This window comes from Vavraia culicis, assembly GCF_000192795.1.
Source record: "Vavraia culicis subsp. floridensis unplaced genomic scaffold supercont1.1, whole genome shotgun sequence".
Classification (NCBI taxonomy): Eukaryota; Fungi; Microsporidia; family Pleistophoridae; genus Vavraia; species Vavraia culicis.
Genome location: NW_007360604.1, coordinates 172,612 through 189,355, shown reverse-complemented (window position 1 = coordinate 189,355; position 16,744 = coordinate 172,612). Strand labels below are relative to the sequence as shown.

The following is a 16,744-nucleotide window of genomic DNA, read 5'->3' as shown; positions in this document are numbered from 1 at the left end:
AAAAATATTGATCTGATCATATAATTACATGTAAAAGCTTTGATATGTTTATTTATATCACCATACAGCAGCATCTAAACCAACATACTTTTTTGTTCGGATGTGTATCTTTTTTAGATGTATTATGCACCATACTGGCTAATTAAAATATTTTGTAGCTTAAAATACCAAATATATTGCTTTGAGTAGTAATAGTATCGAGGAGATTGCAAAATACATTATTCGCTTGTTTACTCACCATGTATAAATGTGAAATGAATATAATTTTCATCTTTTCATTATTTCTAAATATAAACACTACACAATTACTTGTGCCATAGCTAATATTGTGTCTTTTTCGGAAAAATTAATCTTATTACACTCACAAATACATGTACCACAAAATACTACGTCTAGATGAAATATCACAGGCTATCGAGTGATATAGAATCGCATGTCTCAGTACTAACCAAACACGTGATAGGATAGTTCACGATGTATAGCGAAAACAAAGCATCAAAGATGGATTAATGTGGCAAATTAAGTTTACATATAAGTTAAAATAAAGATGATGGTCGCAGAATGATGTTCCATTTGTTGCTAACGTTACTTAAGAAGATACTTTTTTAACAAAATGTGTGTTTATTCATTTTCCTATGTCACAACACCAGAGCAACACAAATTTTTAGTTAGAGTGAATGCCTTATCCAACGTTAACAGGAGAGGTAATAATTTCAACTGTTAGCATTGAGAGCTCGTAATTTTAACAGTGATAATTGATATTTCAAGATAAATAAAAAATTTTTGGTGAAAAATTGATGCTGTCTCGTTTTACAGGAAAGATAACACAATCGATGAACAGGAGAAACATCAAAGAGAGGAAATTTGGTTAAAATATTTACTTTTGCAACTATGAAATAAGAACAATGTGCAAACACAGCCATCTTTGCTTAAAAAACATTTTATATCCTAAGCCGTCTGTGGATCTCCCTCTTTCTCGGCCTCTTCCCTCATCTCATTTACGATAAACCTGTTTCTTGTTGTATCAAGTAGCGAGGCAATGGAATTTTCGTCCTTTTCTAATTTAATATATTTTACGCACGATCCTCTAATAGACAGCGTTGCAACACCACTCAGGCCCTTGAAGTTTTCCAGGTCTTCGATTGCTACATCACTCAATTTTATGTTCAAAAATACATCACAGCTAAGTAATTTTCCAGATATGACCAGCCCGTTCTTGAGCTCTACTGTTATATTTTTGTTTATGTTTTTTTTGAACAACATGTAAAATATCATAGGAAGGGTTGCTGTAGGTTAGTGAACAAATACACGGTAAAAATCATTTTTGTACCGGTTCTGACAATCAAAAATACTATTTTGTTATACATGTATTGTTTCATATTCTATCAAATTTATAGAATGGCTTGATGTGTACATGCATTGCTTCCGTCCTGGAAGCGAAACACATTGGATATGTTCACGCTATGCGAGCAAATTTTGGCAAAAAACTTCCTAGCAGATGCAGGTTCCATGGTGCAACAGCATGTTTACCAAATGAATTTTAAATCTTAGGCACCTCTTGCAAAGAGATATCAGGTACATCCTTAGTGTTGTATCTAGGAAAAGTGTGATAACATTGTGGTAGTGTTTTTTCTTGTATAATTGGAAAACATTAAATTTGCAAGAAAGGATGAGCGATAGCCTGAAACATCGAATCCACTAAAACTTTTTAATGAAATCGATGTGTTACTACCAAACTATGGGCACAGTGAACAAGAAAATTACTCTGTTAAAAAATCTTGTTCTTTAAAGCACGTCCACACCGATCAAACAAACTTCTTTGGTAATATTGCCATGTCAATCATGGTTGATAACCGTTTTATTAGGTTAAACCACTCGTGATTTGTACTAAAAGTATGTTTATTTATCTTTTCAACGCTGCTCGTGTTAGCGGTGTTTGTTTGTTCTGCCATATTTTTGTAGGGGCTCAAAATTTAAGCCCCGTATGATCAAGGGAAATATCATAAAATCAATCACTTTGTCCAATTTTATGTGTCATACAAATTTGAAGCTAACATTCAACTCTCCGATCACTGTGATCGGTGGCTTCAACGGAAGTGGTAAATCAGCAATCATGATCGCAATCGGCATAGTGCTCGGTCAGCGTACCAACGCGTTGGATAGAGGAGCATCAGCGAAGTCTCTGATCCAAAATGGAAAAAACTGCGCAAAAATACAGTTAGAGCTGTCGAATGCCCAGCATCAGTTTAACTATGGTTTTTTCGGCGGTTCAATTATCCTAGAGAAGGTTATAAAGCGAGACGGTGCACATTCAACACGTGTAAAAAATGACAGTGGGAGGATTTTTAGCTCGAAAAAAGAGGACATCGACTTCATAACAGATTATTTTCAGCTACACATTGATAACCCACTGAACTTTCTCACACAGGAAAACAGCAAAAAGTTTTTGAAGATAACCAAAGCCGAAAATTTGTATTCTTTATTCTTGCAGGGAACTGAGCTGGATGATGTGGCTGAGCTGCACGAGGAGGCAAACAGGAAGACAACAGAAATGAAGACTAAGTTGGATCTTTTGAACGAAGAGCTCGTGGAGGTTGATGCCAGAAGAAGGAAGAAAAGGAATGATCTGGATATTGTATTGGATGGAAGTAAGGTTGACGAAAGAATTTTAGAGCTAAAGAACGAAATTGAATGGTCGAAGTTAAAAGGAACACTGGACGAAATTCGGGCTAAAAAAGAAGATACGGATGCTTTATCGAGGGAGGTTAAAGAGTTGGACGATCAAATCAACCAGAATTCTCTATCAATAGATGAAATGAAGAAAGAAGAGATTGAGAAAGAGCGCGAGGTGAAACGCATTAGAACAGAAATTAGTGAAAGGAGAAAAATGCTGGAGGAGGCTATGAGGAACTATGAATTAGAGGAGAGAGAAATGAAAAATGATCTAGAGGAACTTACGCGAAACTGCAATGAAAAAGCACAACGCCTCCAGAATCTGAAACGGTTGGGCGGTGTCGATAAATTAGCAGAAAAAAAAGCACTTCTTGAACGAAAGCTAGAGATGGAAGAAAAGTATAGCAATAAGTTAGAAACGCTCTCTCAGAAAATGGTAGAGGAGAACGAGAAGTCGAGTACAAATAAGGCGAAGTTGGTTCAGCTCAGACAGACAGAACTAAATCTTAGCAAACAAATAGAGTTTTTGAGAAAAATTGAGAACAACAAGCTCCTCTTCTTCCACACTAAGATAAATGAGATTCTTAAAGAGATCGAATCGTGTAAATTTAATGACGAGGTGATTGGTCCGATTGGCAGTTACGTTACACTAAAGGATTTCAAATGGAATAAGGCAATTTCAATAATCCTGAGGTACACGCTAAGTAATTTTATTGTTTTCTGTAAAGAAGATAAAAGTAGGCTAAAAAGGATATTCAACAAGTATGATGCTAACTTTACGATACTGATACCGTCAACTCGCAATAATGCTCTTATCAAGTATGAAAAAAGAGTAGATTACAAAGTTGCGATCGATGTTATCGAGATAACTCATCCCAGAAAGAACGTAATTTTGAATCAACTCATTATTATGAATTCGTTGGAGAGCATAATACTTGTAGATGACAGATCAGTTGCCTATTCAATCTTGAGAAAAGAAAACAGCAAAAAGCACAGGTATCCGATCACCATCGCATACACAGAGGACGGTGATAAGATAAAGATGGTGAACAATTCACTATCAGACTTTAGACCACGTGTCTTATCGTTTTACTTTGAGAAAAACCTGTCAAAACTAAAAAATCTCGAGACCGAACACGAAAATGTGCGGGAGCAAATGGACAAGTTGGGTCAAGCCGATAAAACGATTGATCTACACAAACAGATTAATGAATTGAGCCAGTCAATGGCAGAAAATAGGAAGCATATTTCCGATTTACGTTTAGAAACTGCTGTTAACATGAACGATGACATTGAGGAAGAAATAAAAACAGCACATATGGCGATTGAAAGTTTAAAAATACAGAGAGAGGAACTAGAAGATAATCTTAGAAAGATCGGCAATTCAAAAACGAGGGCATACCGTGAAATAAAGGAAAGTACGGATGTGGATATACCAGTGGTCGATCCCAATGTATCTGGGAAGATACAAAGACTATACATCGATAATAACATATTGGAAAAGAAAATACACAACATTCAGATAAAAATGAACAGAAAACAGGCCGAGATTACGTCTTCAATGGGATTATACGAGATGAAGTACAACGAATTAAAGAAAAAGACAGAGGAAATAGGCGAGCCTAGGACCGAATCTTTTCTTCACGCGAAAATAGCGGAATGTGAATTGAAGAAGGACATTTGTCAGAAATTGGAGAGCGAGGAGACACTAAAAAGCGACTTAAATGAGTTGAACGAGATGTATGAACACAAGAAAAAAATAATAACTAGCTACGAGTCAAAGGTATCCAGCACCTTGGAGAACATTAAAAAGAGAATACAAAAAAGGGAGCATCTTAAACTGGAGGTAAGCAACAAGATAGCACGAAAATTTGAGGAATTAACTGCCAAACGAAACTACGAGGGCATTTTAAACTTTGATCATAAGGAAAAGCAGCTTGAGCTGAAAATGAAAGTGAACATAAGAGCCGGTAACAAATCTACGCTTTCTGGTGGTGAACGCTCGTTCGCAGCAATGTGCTTGATTCTGGCGATGTGGCCGTTTATATCATGTCCTGTGAAAATTCTGGATGAGTTCGACGTGTTCATGGATAACCTTAACAGAGACACTATTTTGCAGGAACTTATTGAAATATTTAAAGAAAGCGAACTGCAAATAGTACTAATTACTCCGTTGTCGGTGAAAGTTGAATCAGTAGACTTTATAATGCTGGAGCATCCCAACAGAAAATAGTATATATCGTAGTTTAATAAATTGTTACAGGATATTTTATTGTGGGGTAAAATTTTGCATTATTTTTTTATGATTTCTTAGATTGTACGTGCAATTCTTCTCGTCTGCAACATTTTAAACCCTTGTTCTTTAAACCAATGGTTCGTTATTTGAGTTCTTTTTTAGATGTAGGGAAAATTGATAGCAAACCACAAATTTCGATTACATCTATTTTTGCTCGATTCAAAAAGAGTGTGTCACTTATTCCAACACCACCGAAGCATATGTTACCGCCACAACAGCAGAAAAAGCCGGTTATTCTGTTCAATCCCGAGAACTTGTTGATAAAGCGCTATCCATCCTTTCTGAACCTAAAGGTAGTGGTAAGACCGTATTCAGACATTTTTCTTTTTGATTTAGCGCAGAATTATGAGCTCATTTCTTATGGCACGTTCACACCAACCGAGAGTAAATTTATTTACAAGCATTTAGATCCGTACGGCTGTATCAATTACAGGATAAACACAGATAGAGTAGATCTGAACCGTAATATGGATGAGCTGATTGTAATTGAGACTGAAAATCAGCAGTGGAATAAGATGTACGATGGAAACATACTGCGAGTTGAGCAATGGAACGGGAAAGAGGATGAAAGACTGTTTCTTTTAGATCAGTTCTTGTGTAACTTATTGTATACAGATAAAAAGAGTTGGTTATCAACGCTTAGATCGTATTTAAACGCTCCCTTTTTTCAAACTTACGAGAAGGTGCAAAGAAGACTTTTCTTTTCAAAAAACTTTTTCAGCCCAAGTTATGACACCTTCATAACACAGGTAAAAAATGACAAGGTTAAGGAATTTGAAAGGGCTAAACTGGTGATGGACGAACAGATACGGAAGGACAAAACAATTTCTGATTGGATCAAACCAGTCTTTGGACTTATAAGGCAATTGGTACTTTGAGACAGTTCCACTTTAGATGTTTAACTGCTTGTTACAACAGAGCAATCCTAATTTGAATAAATATTTCAGTCAATTGTAAAGTTCTGGCAAGATCACCTTGTAATTTAATTTTTGATAGCGTGTGAGTCAGAGTTATTTTCGAAGTGGATACATTATTTGATGTTGAGGGATTGTATTCGCCAAGAATGTCATAATAATTGAAAGTTTATCGTTTTTACTGTACGATAATTTTGCTATATAGGCTATATTTGGACCGCACTCAATATATTATCAGCAAAAAAAGAGCTATGAGAGCAGATTGCGAGATAACCACATACTAAACATGAGCAAGCTAATACAACAGAACATTATATAACATAGAGCTTCAGATCAGTGAGATGGTACAACCACTACACTGTTATACAAAAGGACAGGTTATTTAAATCGGTGCAGGTATAACCGCCGCACATGTGTGATGTAATTGGACAACTTTTTCATAAAAAGTAGTTAACTCGTTTGATAAAGTCTGTTGCCACACCCTTCTTGCCAGCCAGAATTTTTCACAAGAAATGGGTGTGGTTGCTAGGTTGTTCTAGCAATTTAGATCTACATGAATACAATGTGGTAATCTAAAACGTACGTAGTAATACGCTATCAGTTCCTCTTTTTATCTTTCTAAAACAAAAATTACTTAATCGCGAAAGAAGAAAAATACTTACCTAAGCTTTTCGTTCAAAGATAATGTTGCTACGTAATGGCACCAAATCTGACTCACTCCTAGCTTGAATGATTATATGGTTCGCAGTTATATAATTGCTAGATAACATTGAAAACGAATAATAGATTACAAATGCCATTCCTACACATGCTCTAGCTTGCATACTTCGATGAACTATTTCATAGAGGCAAAAGCACGTTTATTGAAAGTACAGTTCTATAAATATACGCTTCCTCAATAGTTCCCCAGTTTACGCAGCATCCTGCTTATATTTTTCCAGATAAGTTCTATAAGCAGTAACAACATCCTCATGTATACTCTCACAGTTCTCTTCGTCGTAAAAGTCATAAAAAGTCTAAATTAAAGAAATGAACTTACCTTCAAAAATATTGAATGGATTGTTTTTAACAATCCGAACACCCAATCGCGGTCCTTCCACTCGTGAACAAATACTATTTTATAGCCAGAAGGCATCAGCAGCAAGGAAACGTTATGATACATAAATTTATCGATCGAGTAATAGAAGTACTGTGTTTGTTCAGCTCTTACTTCTTTAAAGATGTCCAATGAAGCGTATGCTAGCAGCAGCAGCTGTGTCTTTTTATCTTCCTTATCGGCCGCACAATATTGGTAGATCAACTCATTCTTGAGATTGGTGATTACCAAAAGGTCCTGTTCCATTAACAAGGGTTTTCCAAAATTTTTGTTTGTAGACCTCGGAGAAACGAAGAAACAGTAAAAACTGTGTTATGGATTTATTGTACTTATCAAGTGAAGAATTTTGTTTGTAGAGATGGTGTCATGGGCTTGACCAGGATTTTCCAGGCAATCGCTCACATTTATCTGAGTACATAAAATATTGGTCGCAAACACCACGTACTCCACAGTAATGCATTTTTTGAGAGTTTTTGCAATAAGAGCGGTGGTTTTTTATCAGCGTTAAAATTATCGAAAACGCTTAAGATGTACGACCGAACCATCTTAGCGTTCTCCGGTAAGACATCACCATTCAAACAGTTTTTTTATGGAAAATGAATTTAATCAAAAAATACATCACAGTCAACTTAATACCCAACATGCTGGTTATTGAAAGCCTTCAATGGTAAAAGCTGATAGGCGGTAGAGTTTAATGGGAACTGTAAGTAAATTTATCATTATTAGTCTGAATAATGCTAAAAAGCAACAAAGGCATGTTTAATGAGCAATATTTCAAACTTGATTTCATTATCAAGTATTTAACACGAACCAGGAACAGTCTGGTCTTCTTGCTTTCAAGGCCGTTCTATCCCTTTTTACTCATATAATAAACCCGAACCCTATGGAAAGAGAATTAATCCTCAAATATAACATGAAATTGAATGGAGAATCGCCATTGAAACCACGCGAACTTAGCTGTAGGAGAATTAACAATTCATTTTTGTTTACACTTGATGATGGTTCTGCGTTTTTTATTTCATTAGGCATGAAAACAGATTTGAGAAACACAACCAAAGATAGAATTATGGTTAGACCGAGAAACATGGTTATTAATAAGCTGCTTTCTTTAATAGACCAGGAAAGTATGCAGTACCAGCTCATTATTTCGGCGAGTCCCGGGGTACCTGTTATGCATTTGATAAACGCGATCTTCATGGTTTTGAGAGAGCTCAAAGTGGAACTTTTTTGTTCCTTCCAAGGTTTTATGTTTAATGTAATAGAGGATGAAAAAGAAAGTAGAATTGCAATGGATTGCGATGCTGTATCTGACAAGGAGATGTTGGTCGTTAAGAGTGGGGAAGAAGAAATTTTTTTGTTAGAAAGTAAAGGTGAGATTAAGATAGCGGATTTTCTGGATATTATTAAAAAAGTTTAGCAGACTAGTTCTTATCATTGTATATATTTGTTACTCATCGTGGTGAATAATATGGTTAAACGAATATTATACCGTAGAGGCTCGGCAGTCTTAGGATGCCGTTCAAGTAATGAACTATTAGTGATCTACTGAAGGCTCAGTTGAACGAATCTATGACTGATGCTAGAGAATAAAAGGCGAGAAACATGTGCCCAGGAGTGGGAAGATGTTAAATTGTTGTCGTTTGTGTTTATTTTTACTCGTTCATACCGTACTCCTGCACAGGGTTTTGATAAGACTGGAGGTAAAACTTTTCCATAGTGCAAATGTTCATCTCTGGATAGAAATATAAGGCTAATGTAGTATCGATGGTGTATTATTAAAGTTACATCCATAGAATCGCTCTAAATGACTACTAGGCCTACACAAAACAGCTGAGCAAGGAATATATTTTTATAAATATTAACTTGTTCTTCTTATACTATCTAAAATAGATATGATTGGTACAGTATACTTCGACCAAAGCTGCCTTAATTACAAATGCTATCATCTTTCAATTTCAAAAATGTATGAGCATAAGTATTGGTATACAACGTGTGCTTAATCTAACAAGTATGGTAAAAGTCTTATTGCACATAATTTTATATTCTAAGCTAGTTATATTGATAATGTTACATATAACATGCTCATAATCTTACAAAATCGTTATTCAAAGCTATTATATCCTTTTGCGGTACCATTGTGCAAATGGTGTTTAAGACCCACTTTTAACCTTTAATATTGCAGTTTCATATCATATTTTCTCTTTGAGCTGTTCTAGATTATTTTTTTTCACAGATCAGATTTGTTAGAAGTGCTTGTCTTATAATTCGTTAATATTCTGCAGTCAAGCGGTGTTCAAGCGTTCTAACGATGAATGGTAATGGACATTACCATGCATGATCGGTAAAGAAGTGTATGCTATCATCTTCATACTCACGTAAAAGTTTACTTTTTTACATAGTTCAAATATTAAATCATCACAACATTTCGTTTTTTAGGACAAAAGCAAGAATCGTGTCATTTTGTATCGAAACGTTCTGATACAGATTTTTAGATCGTTCAAACACATGGTGAATAATGTTTTGCTTCAAAATAAAGGTAAAATAACATTTACTACAAATGTGGAAAGCACTCCTCACCTTTAACTTATATATTAGTGTTCTAGCCACATATATTATCCTTACCATAACCATGTAAAATTCGATATAATCTGATCCACTTTTATCCAACAACTCGTAAAAAGTTTATTATATTGCAACAAGCGATGCGGACCTATGGCTATTCATAAACAATGGTAAAACACGGCTTTCATCGAGTTATACGTGTTCTGTTAATATCATCAATTAATCACAACTTTGACAATTTTCTTCGTTTATGGTATCAATGCACTGGTTTTGCACCGTTTACCTGGTTCGTAGCGTAAAGTACCAAGCCCCGTTTCATGTAGCATAAAAACAGTAAAATTTGTATTATAGATACAAAATTGTTCAAAAAACTTTACAATAGATCATATCAGCACGATAAAACAACCAAATGAGTTGTGACAATGTTCTGATTTTTTTGATTTGCAGAATATTGTTCCCCTCAATATGCTTCAGCCCCTGCTTATCTGTCTTGTTCTGGAAGTGTAATGTTCCAAGTAACTGCAGGCTGTCCAATTTCAGAGCAATTCTACATTATTTCCATCAGCTGTTCATTAACCGCATCTAAAACAAAAATAATTAAGTATCAGAGAATAAAACATCAGAGTTTTAGCACACATTAAAAAGAACTAATTACCAAAGTCATAATGGAAGACTTTAATTGGTATGAAGATGCAGCCGAAATTGACGTGGAGGAATTTGAACCAGTGGAAAAAGACCGTTCACAAATCAGCAAGTTTTTTGATATGCTGAGAAAAATCTTTAACTACGCCATTCTAGTATGCGGTTCGGTGTATATTTTCAGATACATATTTAACAAGTACAAGATGACGATATTGGGCGTGAACTTAAACATGATACTTCAGTCCATCGTTATTGGCTGTGGTTCTTTCAACCTTGTAGTGTTGCTTGCACAGATTTTTCATCAAATGCTGAAGAAACTCGGTTTTAAAGTGGTAGAAAAGCGGTTTAAATCCATCTATAGGTGGCTATCAGTCACAGTTTGGTTTTTGCTCTGTCTTTATTTCTTAAAATATGTGAAAGAGGATCTAAACATCTACTATAGGTACGTAAGAAGTTTCATTCTGAGCGGTATTTTGACAAGCACTACATTCACGGGTGTGGCATTGGCCATGGAACTGTTTTATGAGTCATTCGTGACATCGTCTCTACTTGCTAAAATGAAGGAGGTTGATATGAAGGAAAAAATAATATCTGCTATGAAAAGCTACCGTTACGAACTCTCTGAGTCGTCAACAACTGATGCACCGGGATGTACATTCAGCGAAATTTTCTTCGGAAGAGAAACCGAAACCAACTCAGACACGAATATATCACACATCAACCTGAACAGGGGAGATGAGGCTGTGATAGGCAATGTGTGCTTTAAGTCACCAGAGATGCACAGTCTCCATGATGCCAAAACACTGGCCAGAGATGTATTTGAGAAGGCAACGAGTCAAAAGGAAATGACTTTTAATGAGTTTGCGGATATCTTTCCCAATGCTCAAATAGCTATCCAGGCATTCGCCTACTTCGATGCCAATGATGACCGAACTGTTTCGCGGAAGGAGTTCAAGGACACAATAATCCAGTTCTACATCGATCGCGTCAACTTAGAAAAGGGCTTCGCAATTGCCAAAGGATTTGTTGATATTGTCAATGATATTCTGAGTATTGTGGTTTGCGGGTTCCTAATTTTGGCCTACTTGGTTATTTTTGGAATACCGCTCAAAGAGCTGCTTGCTCTGGCACTGTCATCAGCCCTCGTTCTCAATTTTGCAGTCAGCGGGATGGCAGTTGATTTATACTTTAATTTCATGGTGCTGCTCAGCCATCCATTCGATCTTGGCGATGATGTTATCATTGACAGTACAAATTACACAGTTTATAAGATAGGTCTGAATTCCACATCATTTTTGGGCCGAAACGGAGGAAAAGTGAAATTTTTGAACAGCGTACTTTGGAAGAAAACGCTGATAAACATGACAAGAGCCCCTGAGAAAGTGCTTTTGTTCTCGTTTAAACTGTCACCAGATGTTAACACAGATATTTTTCGAAATCTGAAGAGTAGAATACACCAATACCTAAAAACGCGAAAATTTGACTTTTTCGAGGCTTTCTCGTTGGAGGCCATTTCCGAAGAAGCCGTTGATATCAATAAACTTGACTGTGCACTCATCCTGAAGTGCAGGAGTTACAAAACTAAGGCGAGAAAGTTTGGATTGAGGGTGGAGATTAACAAGTTTCTCAGGGAATTATTTAACGAACTCGGAATAAAAACATTATGAGAGAGCGTTTCGTATGCATCACTTGCTTTCCAGTTTTTCTTTATTTTTTAATTCAGTGAATTTGGATCAGATCTATAGTAAAAAAAAATGGAAACGCAAGCATCAATTTACGAAGCAATGGTGGTTAAACAGTTTAATTGCCCATATTCCCTATTTATTTTTTATAAACGGTCTACTCTATCAACACACGCTACTTCACACATTCTTGATTTCAACGGCACCTTGAAATCACATTTCTATTTTACGTGTGTGTTGACATGAACCATGCCCAATCAAGGATTTTCAGCTCAATATGGCTGCTATTTAAATGTTAAATCATACGTTATCGTTTGTGCTTATTAATCATTTTATTCGTATTTCACGGGAGAAGGAGCAGTTTATTCGAATGTTTCAAAAACAGCAATCATGTTTACCTGCCATGACATAACATTCCAGCATATTGCTGTTTAATCATTATTTATTCATTGATTCTCAGTTGTTACGCATGTATTGTACGTTGTGATGAAAAAAAATGTTTGTGATCTAGGAGCAGCTCTGGTAAAAAGTTTAATTTACAAGGCCACACCTAAAATTAGTGTTTAAACAGAATAAGAATTTAGATTCTTATTTTTGTTCAAATAGAAAACAGAACCTGAAACGGCATGAAGAGAAATAACATTTTAAATTTGAATCATTTTCTGTGCTATGACCAGAGCAACGAAATAATCACTAAAGAATCGCTCGAGCTTAACTCGTTTAATGACATCATGGACATCGAGGAGTACTATTTGAACAAGCAAACGGACGATACGCATGATTACGGGGTTTACTGTGACTTCCTATCTGAAAAGCAGCTGACCAGAATCGAAACAACTGCAAAAGAGATTTACAGGCCGAAACATGTTAGGGGAAAGGGTATTTATAGGGAAGGTTACTGCGACAGTTGCAACCAATGGTTCAGATTGAAGACGAGCAGCTATTGGTACCACATGAACTACAAACACGGCATCAATTCCAAGGGCAAAAAGTATCCTCAGCCTTGTCTCCGTGAGACGTACAGTCGACTGGAGAGTTACTGCAGGATGTGTGATAGATGGATCTTTTTGTGCTCGTCAAATGGAAAGAAATCCGTTACATATGCTTGGTACAAACACTTCCAGAAGAACCACATGGATTAGCAATCAATAAATTGTTTATGGGATTTTACACGCAAAATATAAATTGTAAGGAACTACCTAGATAGCTTTTTTAGGGTTGCTTAACATCATTTTAACACCTGAGCTACTTCACATAAATATGATACCTTGGTTTGTTGTACTATTCGAACGATACTTAACTTTGGTTTGTTGTACTATTCATACGATACGTAGCGTTTCAATTCAAAGAGCGGAATCGCAATGCTTTTAATAGAAACAGATTTTACATGGTGTCATATTAACAATTTTTTAACCACGCATTCCAATATACAACTCATAAGCAATGTGTTTGTACTTTAAATTCGTCTTATTTTGCAGAAAAATATTTATTTGCTCTCTTAATGATCGTAAATACGCAGTTTAATTGCAAAGTGTTTTTTTAATACTGCTAACCCTCTCGAATAACACAATGAAAATATTCAAGGACAGTGAACCTGACAGGATAGCACTGTGTGATGAGCTAAATATCCTTAATAACAGACTGACGGCGTCATCGTATCTTGAAGACAGAATATCAGCTATAAATTCTCTAAAAGAGATTGCTGAGAAGAATCCTAACGAGATAGGAATATACAGCATGGCATCAGTCATTGAGTCGATGCAATATTTCGTGCATCGGAATCATTTTGAGGTTCTAAGTAGCATCTTCCGATCTTCCAACGGACAGGAATTCCAGGAGATATTCTTGAAAATAGAAAAATACGTGCAGATATTGATAAACGCACGTAACAAGCGTGGTACAGACATTCTGGTACTTTTGGCTGCAAAGGATCATTCAAAAGTTGGCAGAGCCTTCACTAACAACGAGAAACAGTTCACGTATTTCAAGAAAATTGACGAAAGGGCATTCAGGCTAATCGATATTCTGATCCGTGACGTATCTTTCAAAAAGAAATTGGTTGAAAATGGTATATTTGAAAGGATATTTGAATTGTTGCATGAGCAGAACCACATTAAATCGTGCTTCGGCATCATAGCGAATCTGCTCCACGATTCTTTCGAGTGCCAGGACTACTTCTACAACACCGAATGGAAAAGGATCCTTGAACCGTATCGAAATCGCTATCCACACTATTATTTTAATGTGTTAGAAAAACTTTTAGATACGAGAAACATAAATTTTGCAAAAATGCAAGCGGATTTAAAAAAAATAGAGCTGGTCACAAAGGCGCTTGAAATGAAGCGGTATGACTTTGTATTCATATTTTTTTACAATAGAGTAGGATTGGATGCATTTATGAAGGACTTCGATTATTATAGTTTTTTCTTAAAAACAGAAAGAAGGAGAGAGCTGCTTAAGATATACTTCTTGGTGACCACGCCTTTCAATCTAGAGACTATTGATTTAAACAATGAATACACGTGTTACTTTTTGGCTTGCTATTTTTTTAAGAGATTTTACGAGGAAGTACACACTGAAAAGATTATTTCTGAACTATCGAACGTAAATTTGACGGTAAAAGACAGCGAAATGGCACATAACAAGCGAGAAGAAGAGGAAGAATTGGAACGAACTGGTAATGAAATGAATAACAAAAACGATACCACACATTTATTTGATGAAGAAGGTGCTGATGAAGAAGTAGCCACTGAGGAATTTTATACGAAAATAAACCTGACGAACAGCACGGCCGTACCGCAAGACTTTTTATCATCCTATTACAGCTTTATAGATCTGTGTCAGCAGGAGTTACAGAGGTTCACCGAGCGATCTACTTATTTTGTAATTGGTTTATTCATTTTCTTGAACATAATGAAAACAAAACTCATTTTAACTGAATCGCACATCGCAAGTATGCTCGCTTTTGTGAAAGATGATACACAAAATGCAATTGTTAAAGGTCTGATCATTCTATTAGTTGATACACACGCTTTGACCGGCAATAACGAGGAAAACCTGATGTTTTATGTGCGCGAACTCAGAAAGTATTTCTGTTGTGGACAAAATATCCTACACGAAAACGTTAATGATTTATTTGTACTGCTTATAACCGAACGGATCAAGGTTTTACAAGAAATTATTGGGAGCCGGGAGCCTGTCGGCTTTAGCTCAGAACAGGAACTTAACAAAGAGGAAAGTAAAAAAATTAACACGTCCAATGAAGAAGATGATCATCTTTACAAGAAATCACCTAAGGATGTTTTTCGCACCATCATGAGCAACGTATCATCAAAATTCACCACCAGTGATGAGGATGATTCTTTCAACCTATAGTAGTAACAATGTCAAATAAAAAATTGTAATTGATTATGTCGACATTTTCATGCCATCCACGTTTCCTTTTTGTAGTATATTACTTATCACACACACATCTGGTACCTTGTTCCACTAAAAATCATTTATTTACTTCCAAAACGCCTAAACAATGCATTTTCAGCTCGCCGATACCGTTCATGGCCGCTGGTCTTTGATTCATGGAGGAAATCAATGCGCCAGCTTGCATAACAATCTAGCATGTCTCTCAATATAAGAAAAAGATATGCTGCGGCCACAAAAATGACCTTAACACAAAAATTGCAACTTGTGCTGCAGTCACCTCCACAAACAGGGAGTGTGCTTAAAATGCAGTTCTGCAAAAAGTACACAGGATGAGCGCATACTGGGATATCAACTCAATGCAAAAGCATAAAGATTTATGCCTGTATTAGAAGTACCGCAACCGCACTGCGTATTATTGTTTCGTTAACTCTTGTGATAAAAGGATAGGTTAAGCTACCTTCTCATGCAAGCTTCAGGCACAAATATGTTTTTTGTCGAAAATGAGCGTAATATCCAACTTTAATCAATTGTTCCATTTCCGTAATCTCGGGGTTCAACAAATCTCCAAAAATTTCCATCTCGAATCGCAATTCGTGCTATATCACTAAAATCAATAAAATACGACAATATGTTCAACAAACTATCATAATATTCTTCCATTGTACCGTTATCCTCAATTTTACATTTTATTTGTTGGTCAATTTCTGAAATAACTAACTCTTTCACCCTGATTTTTATTGACATCGAAGGATCAGAACACCCTATGATCGAGGGTATGATTTCCAACAACTCTATAGTACTTGGGAAAGAGGTGAATTGTGATTTATTCATGAACAAGTAAGAATGTATTCTTAAATATCTTAGCGCTCGGTAGCACACATTCCTATTCTCATTAAATGTTGCTTCACAAGAAGTTATTTCGAATTCCCTGAGTGGAAAGCATAGCATCGGTGTTATTATGAATTCTTTCAGACCTGGTGGTAGGACGCTAAACACACCTGCTGAAATAAAGTGTGAAACAATGGAAAGTGTTTCTAACATAACAAAGTTGCTTATTTGTTCCAAACATTGTTCATCGAGCCAAAAGTTTGTGATGCTTAGGTGTTGTAGTGTTTTGTGCCGGTAATGTTCAAAAATATTGCCCCAGTTGTATACAAACACGGGAATTGCTATAAGCGACTGTTTACATAAGATCTTGTCCGTTTCGGATTCAACTTTCCCCGTTAAATCGTCTTGCTCAAAAGATAAAGGTTCTTTTCCAAAGTTATAGTGTGTATATTCCTTTGTTCGATCATGCAGTCTGCAGATAATGTTACGTAAAATCAACCTCTTAGCATTTACACATTTGGTGAGCAATGTTTTAAAATCTGAGTAACCATTGTAGTAGGAAATCTCCAAAATTTCGACATGACTCAAATCAGGAAAGCATATGTCACTAGAATCTCTTGTTTTATGCATC

At 35.9% G+C, this 16,744-nt stretch overlaps 9 protein-coding genes across 9 annotated transcripts; 6 read left to right on the top strand and 3 right to left on the bottom strand.

Moving 5' to 3' along the window:
• Positions 1-948: 948 nt before the first annotated feature.
• Positions 949-1,275, bottom strand: VCUG_00095 (uncharacterized protein; the record flags this gene model as incomplete). Its single annotated transcript, XM_008074924.1, has 1 exon — positions 949-1,275. One exon carries the CDS (start codon positions 1,273-1,275, stop codon positions 949-951), a length of 327 nt encoding a protein of 108 aa, XP_008073115.1.
• A 709-nt stretch (positions 1,276-1,984) lies between these two features.
• On the top strand, positions 1,985-4,933 carry VCUG_00094 (uncharacterized protein; the record flags this gene model as incomplete). The annotated part of the gene is made up of 1 exon (XM_008074923.1): positions 1,985-4,933. One exon carries the CDS (start codon positions 1,985-1,987, stop codon positions 4,904-4,906), a length of 2,922 nt encoding a protein of 973 aa, XP_008073114.1. The 3' UTR covers positions 4,907-4,933.
• Positions 4,934-5,043: 110 nt separating this feature from the next.
• VCUG_00093 (uncharacterized protein) lies at positions 5,044-5,919 on the top strand (the record flags this gene model as incomplete). The annotated part of the gene is made up of 1 exon (XM_008074922.1): positions 5,044-5,919. The coding sequence occupies one exon, from the start codon at positions 5,044-5,046 to the stop codon at positions 5,845-5,847; it is 804 nt and encodes a 267-aa protein (XP_008073113.1). The 3' UTR covers positions 5,848-5,919.
• Positions 5,920-6,904: 985 nt separating this feature from the next.
• VCUG_00092 (uncharacterized protein) lies at positions 6,905-7,225 on the bottom strand (the record flags this gene model as incomplete). Its single annotated transcript, XM_008074921.1, has 1 exon — positions 6,905-7,225. The coding sequence occupies one exon, from the start codon at positions 7,223-7,225 to the stop codon at positions 6,905-6,907; it is 321 nt and encodes a 106-aa protein (XP_008073112.1).
• Positions 7,226-7,862: 637 nt separating this feature from the next.
• On the top strand, positions 7,863-8,399 carry VCUG_00091 (uncharacterized protein; the record flags this gene model as incomplete). Its single annotated transcript, XM_008074920.1, has 1 exon — positions 7,863-8,399. The coding sequence occupies one exon, from the start codon at positions 7,863-7,865 to the stop codon at positions 8,394-8,396; it is 534 nt and encodes a 177-aa protein (XP_008073111.1). The 3' UTR covers positions 8,397-8,399.
• A 1,621-nt stretch (positions 8,400-10,020) lies between these two features.
• VCUG_00090 (uncharacterized protein) lies at positions 10,021-11,959 on the top strand. The gene has a single exon (XM_008074919.1). The coding sequence runs from the start codon at positions 10,207-10,209 to the stop codon at positions 11,848-11,850; it is 1,644 nt and encodes a 547-aa protein (XP_008073110.1). The 5' UTR covers positions 10,021-10,206; the 3' UTR covers positions 11,851-11,959.
• A 532-nt stretch (positions 11,960-12,491) lies between these two features.
• VCUG_00089 (uncharacterized protein) lies at positions 12,492-13,007 on the top strand (the record flags this gene model as incomplete). Its single annotated transcript, XM_008074918.1, has 1 exon — positions 12,492-13,007. One exon carries the CDS (start codon positions 12,492-12,494, stop codon positions 13,005-13,007), a length of 516 nt encoding a protein of 171 aa, XP_008073109.1.
• A 426-nt stretch (positions 13,008-13,433) lies between these two features.
• On the top strand, positions 13,434-15,254 carry VCUG_00088 (uncharacterized protein; the record flags this gene model as incomplete). The annotated part of the gene is made up of 1 exon (XM_008074917.1): positions 13,434-15,254. A coding segment is annotated over one exon (1,807 nt), but the record flags the coding sequence as incomplete, so codon positions are not given.
• A 506-nt stretch (positions 15,255-15,760) lies between these two features.
• Positions 15,761-16,743, bottom strand: VCUG_00087 (uncharacterized protein; the record flags this gene model as incomplete). Its single annotated transcript, XM_008074916.1, has 1 exon — positions 15,761-16,743. The coding sequence occupies one exon, from the start codon at positions 16,741-16,743 to the stop codon at positions 15,805-15,807; it is 939 nt and encodes a 312-aa protein (XP_008073107.1). The 3' UTR covers positions 15,761-15,804.
• Between the last annotated feature and the right edge of the window lies 1 nt (position 16,744).

What these genes read in the sequence shown, in the direction of transcription:
- VCUG_00090 (XM_008074919.1), top strand. Translation starts at nt 10,207, where the DNA reads ATGGAAGACTTTAATTGGTATGAAGATGCAGCCGAAATTGACGTGGAG.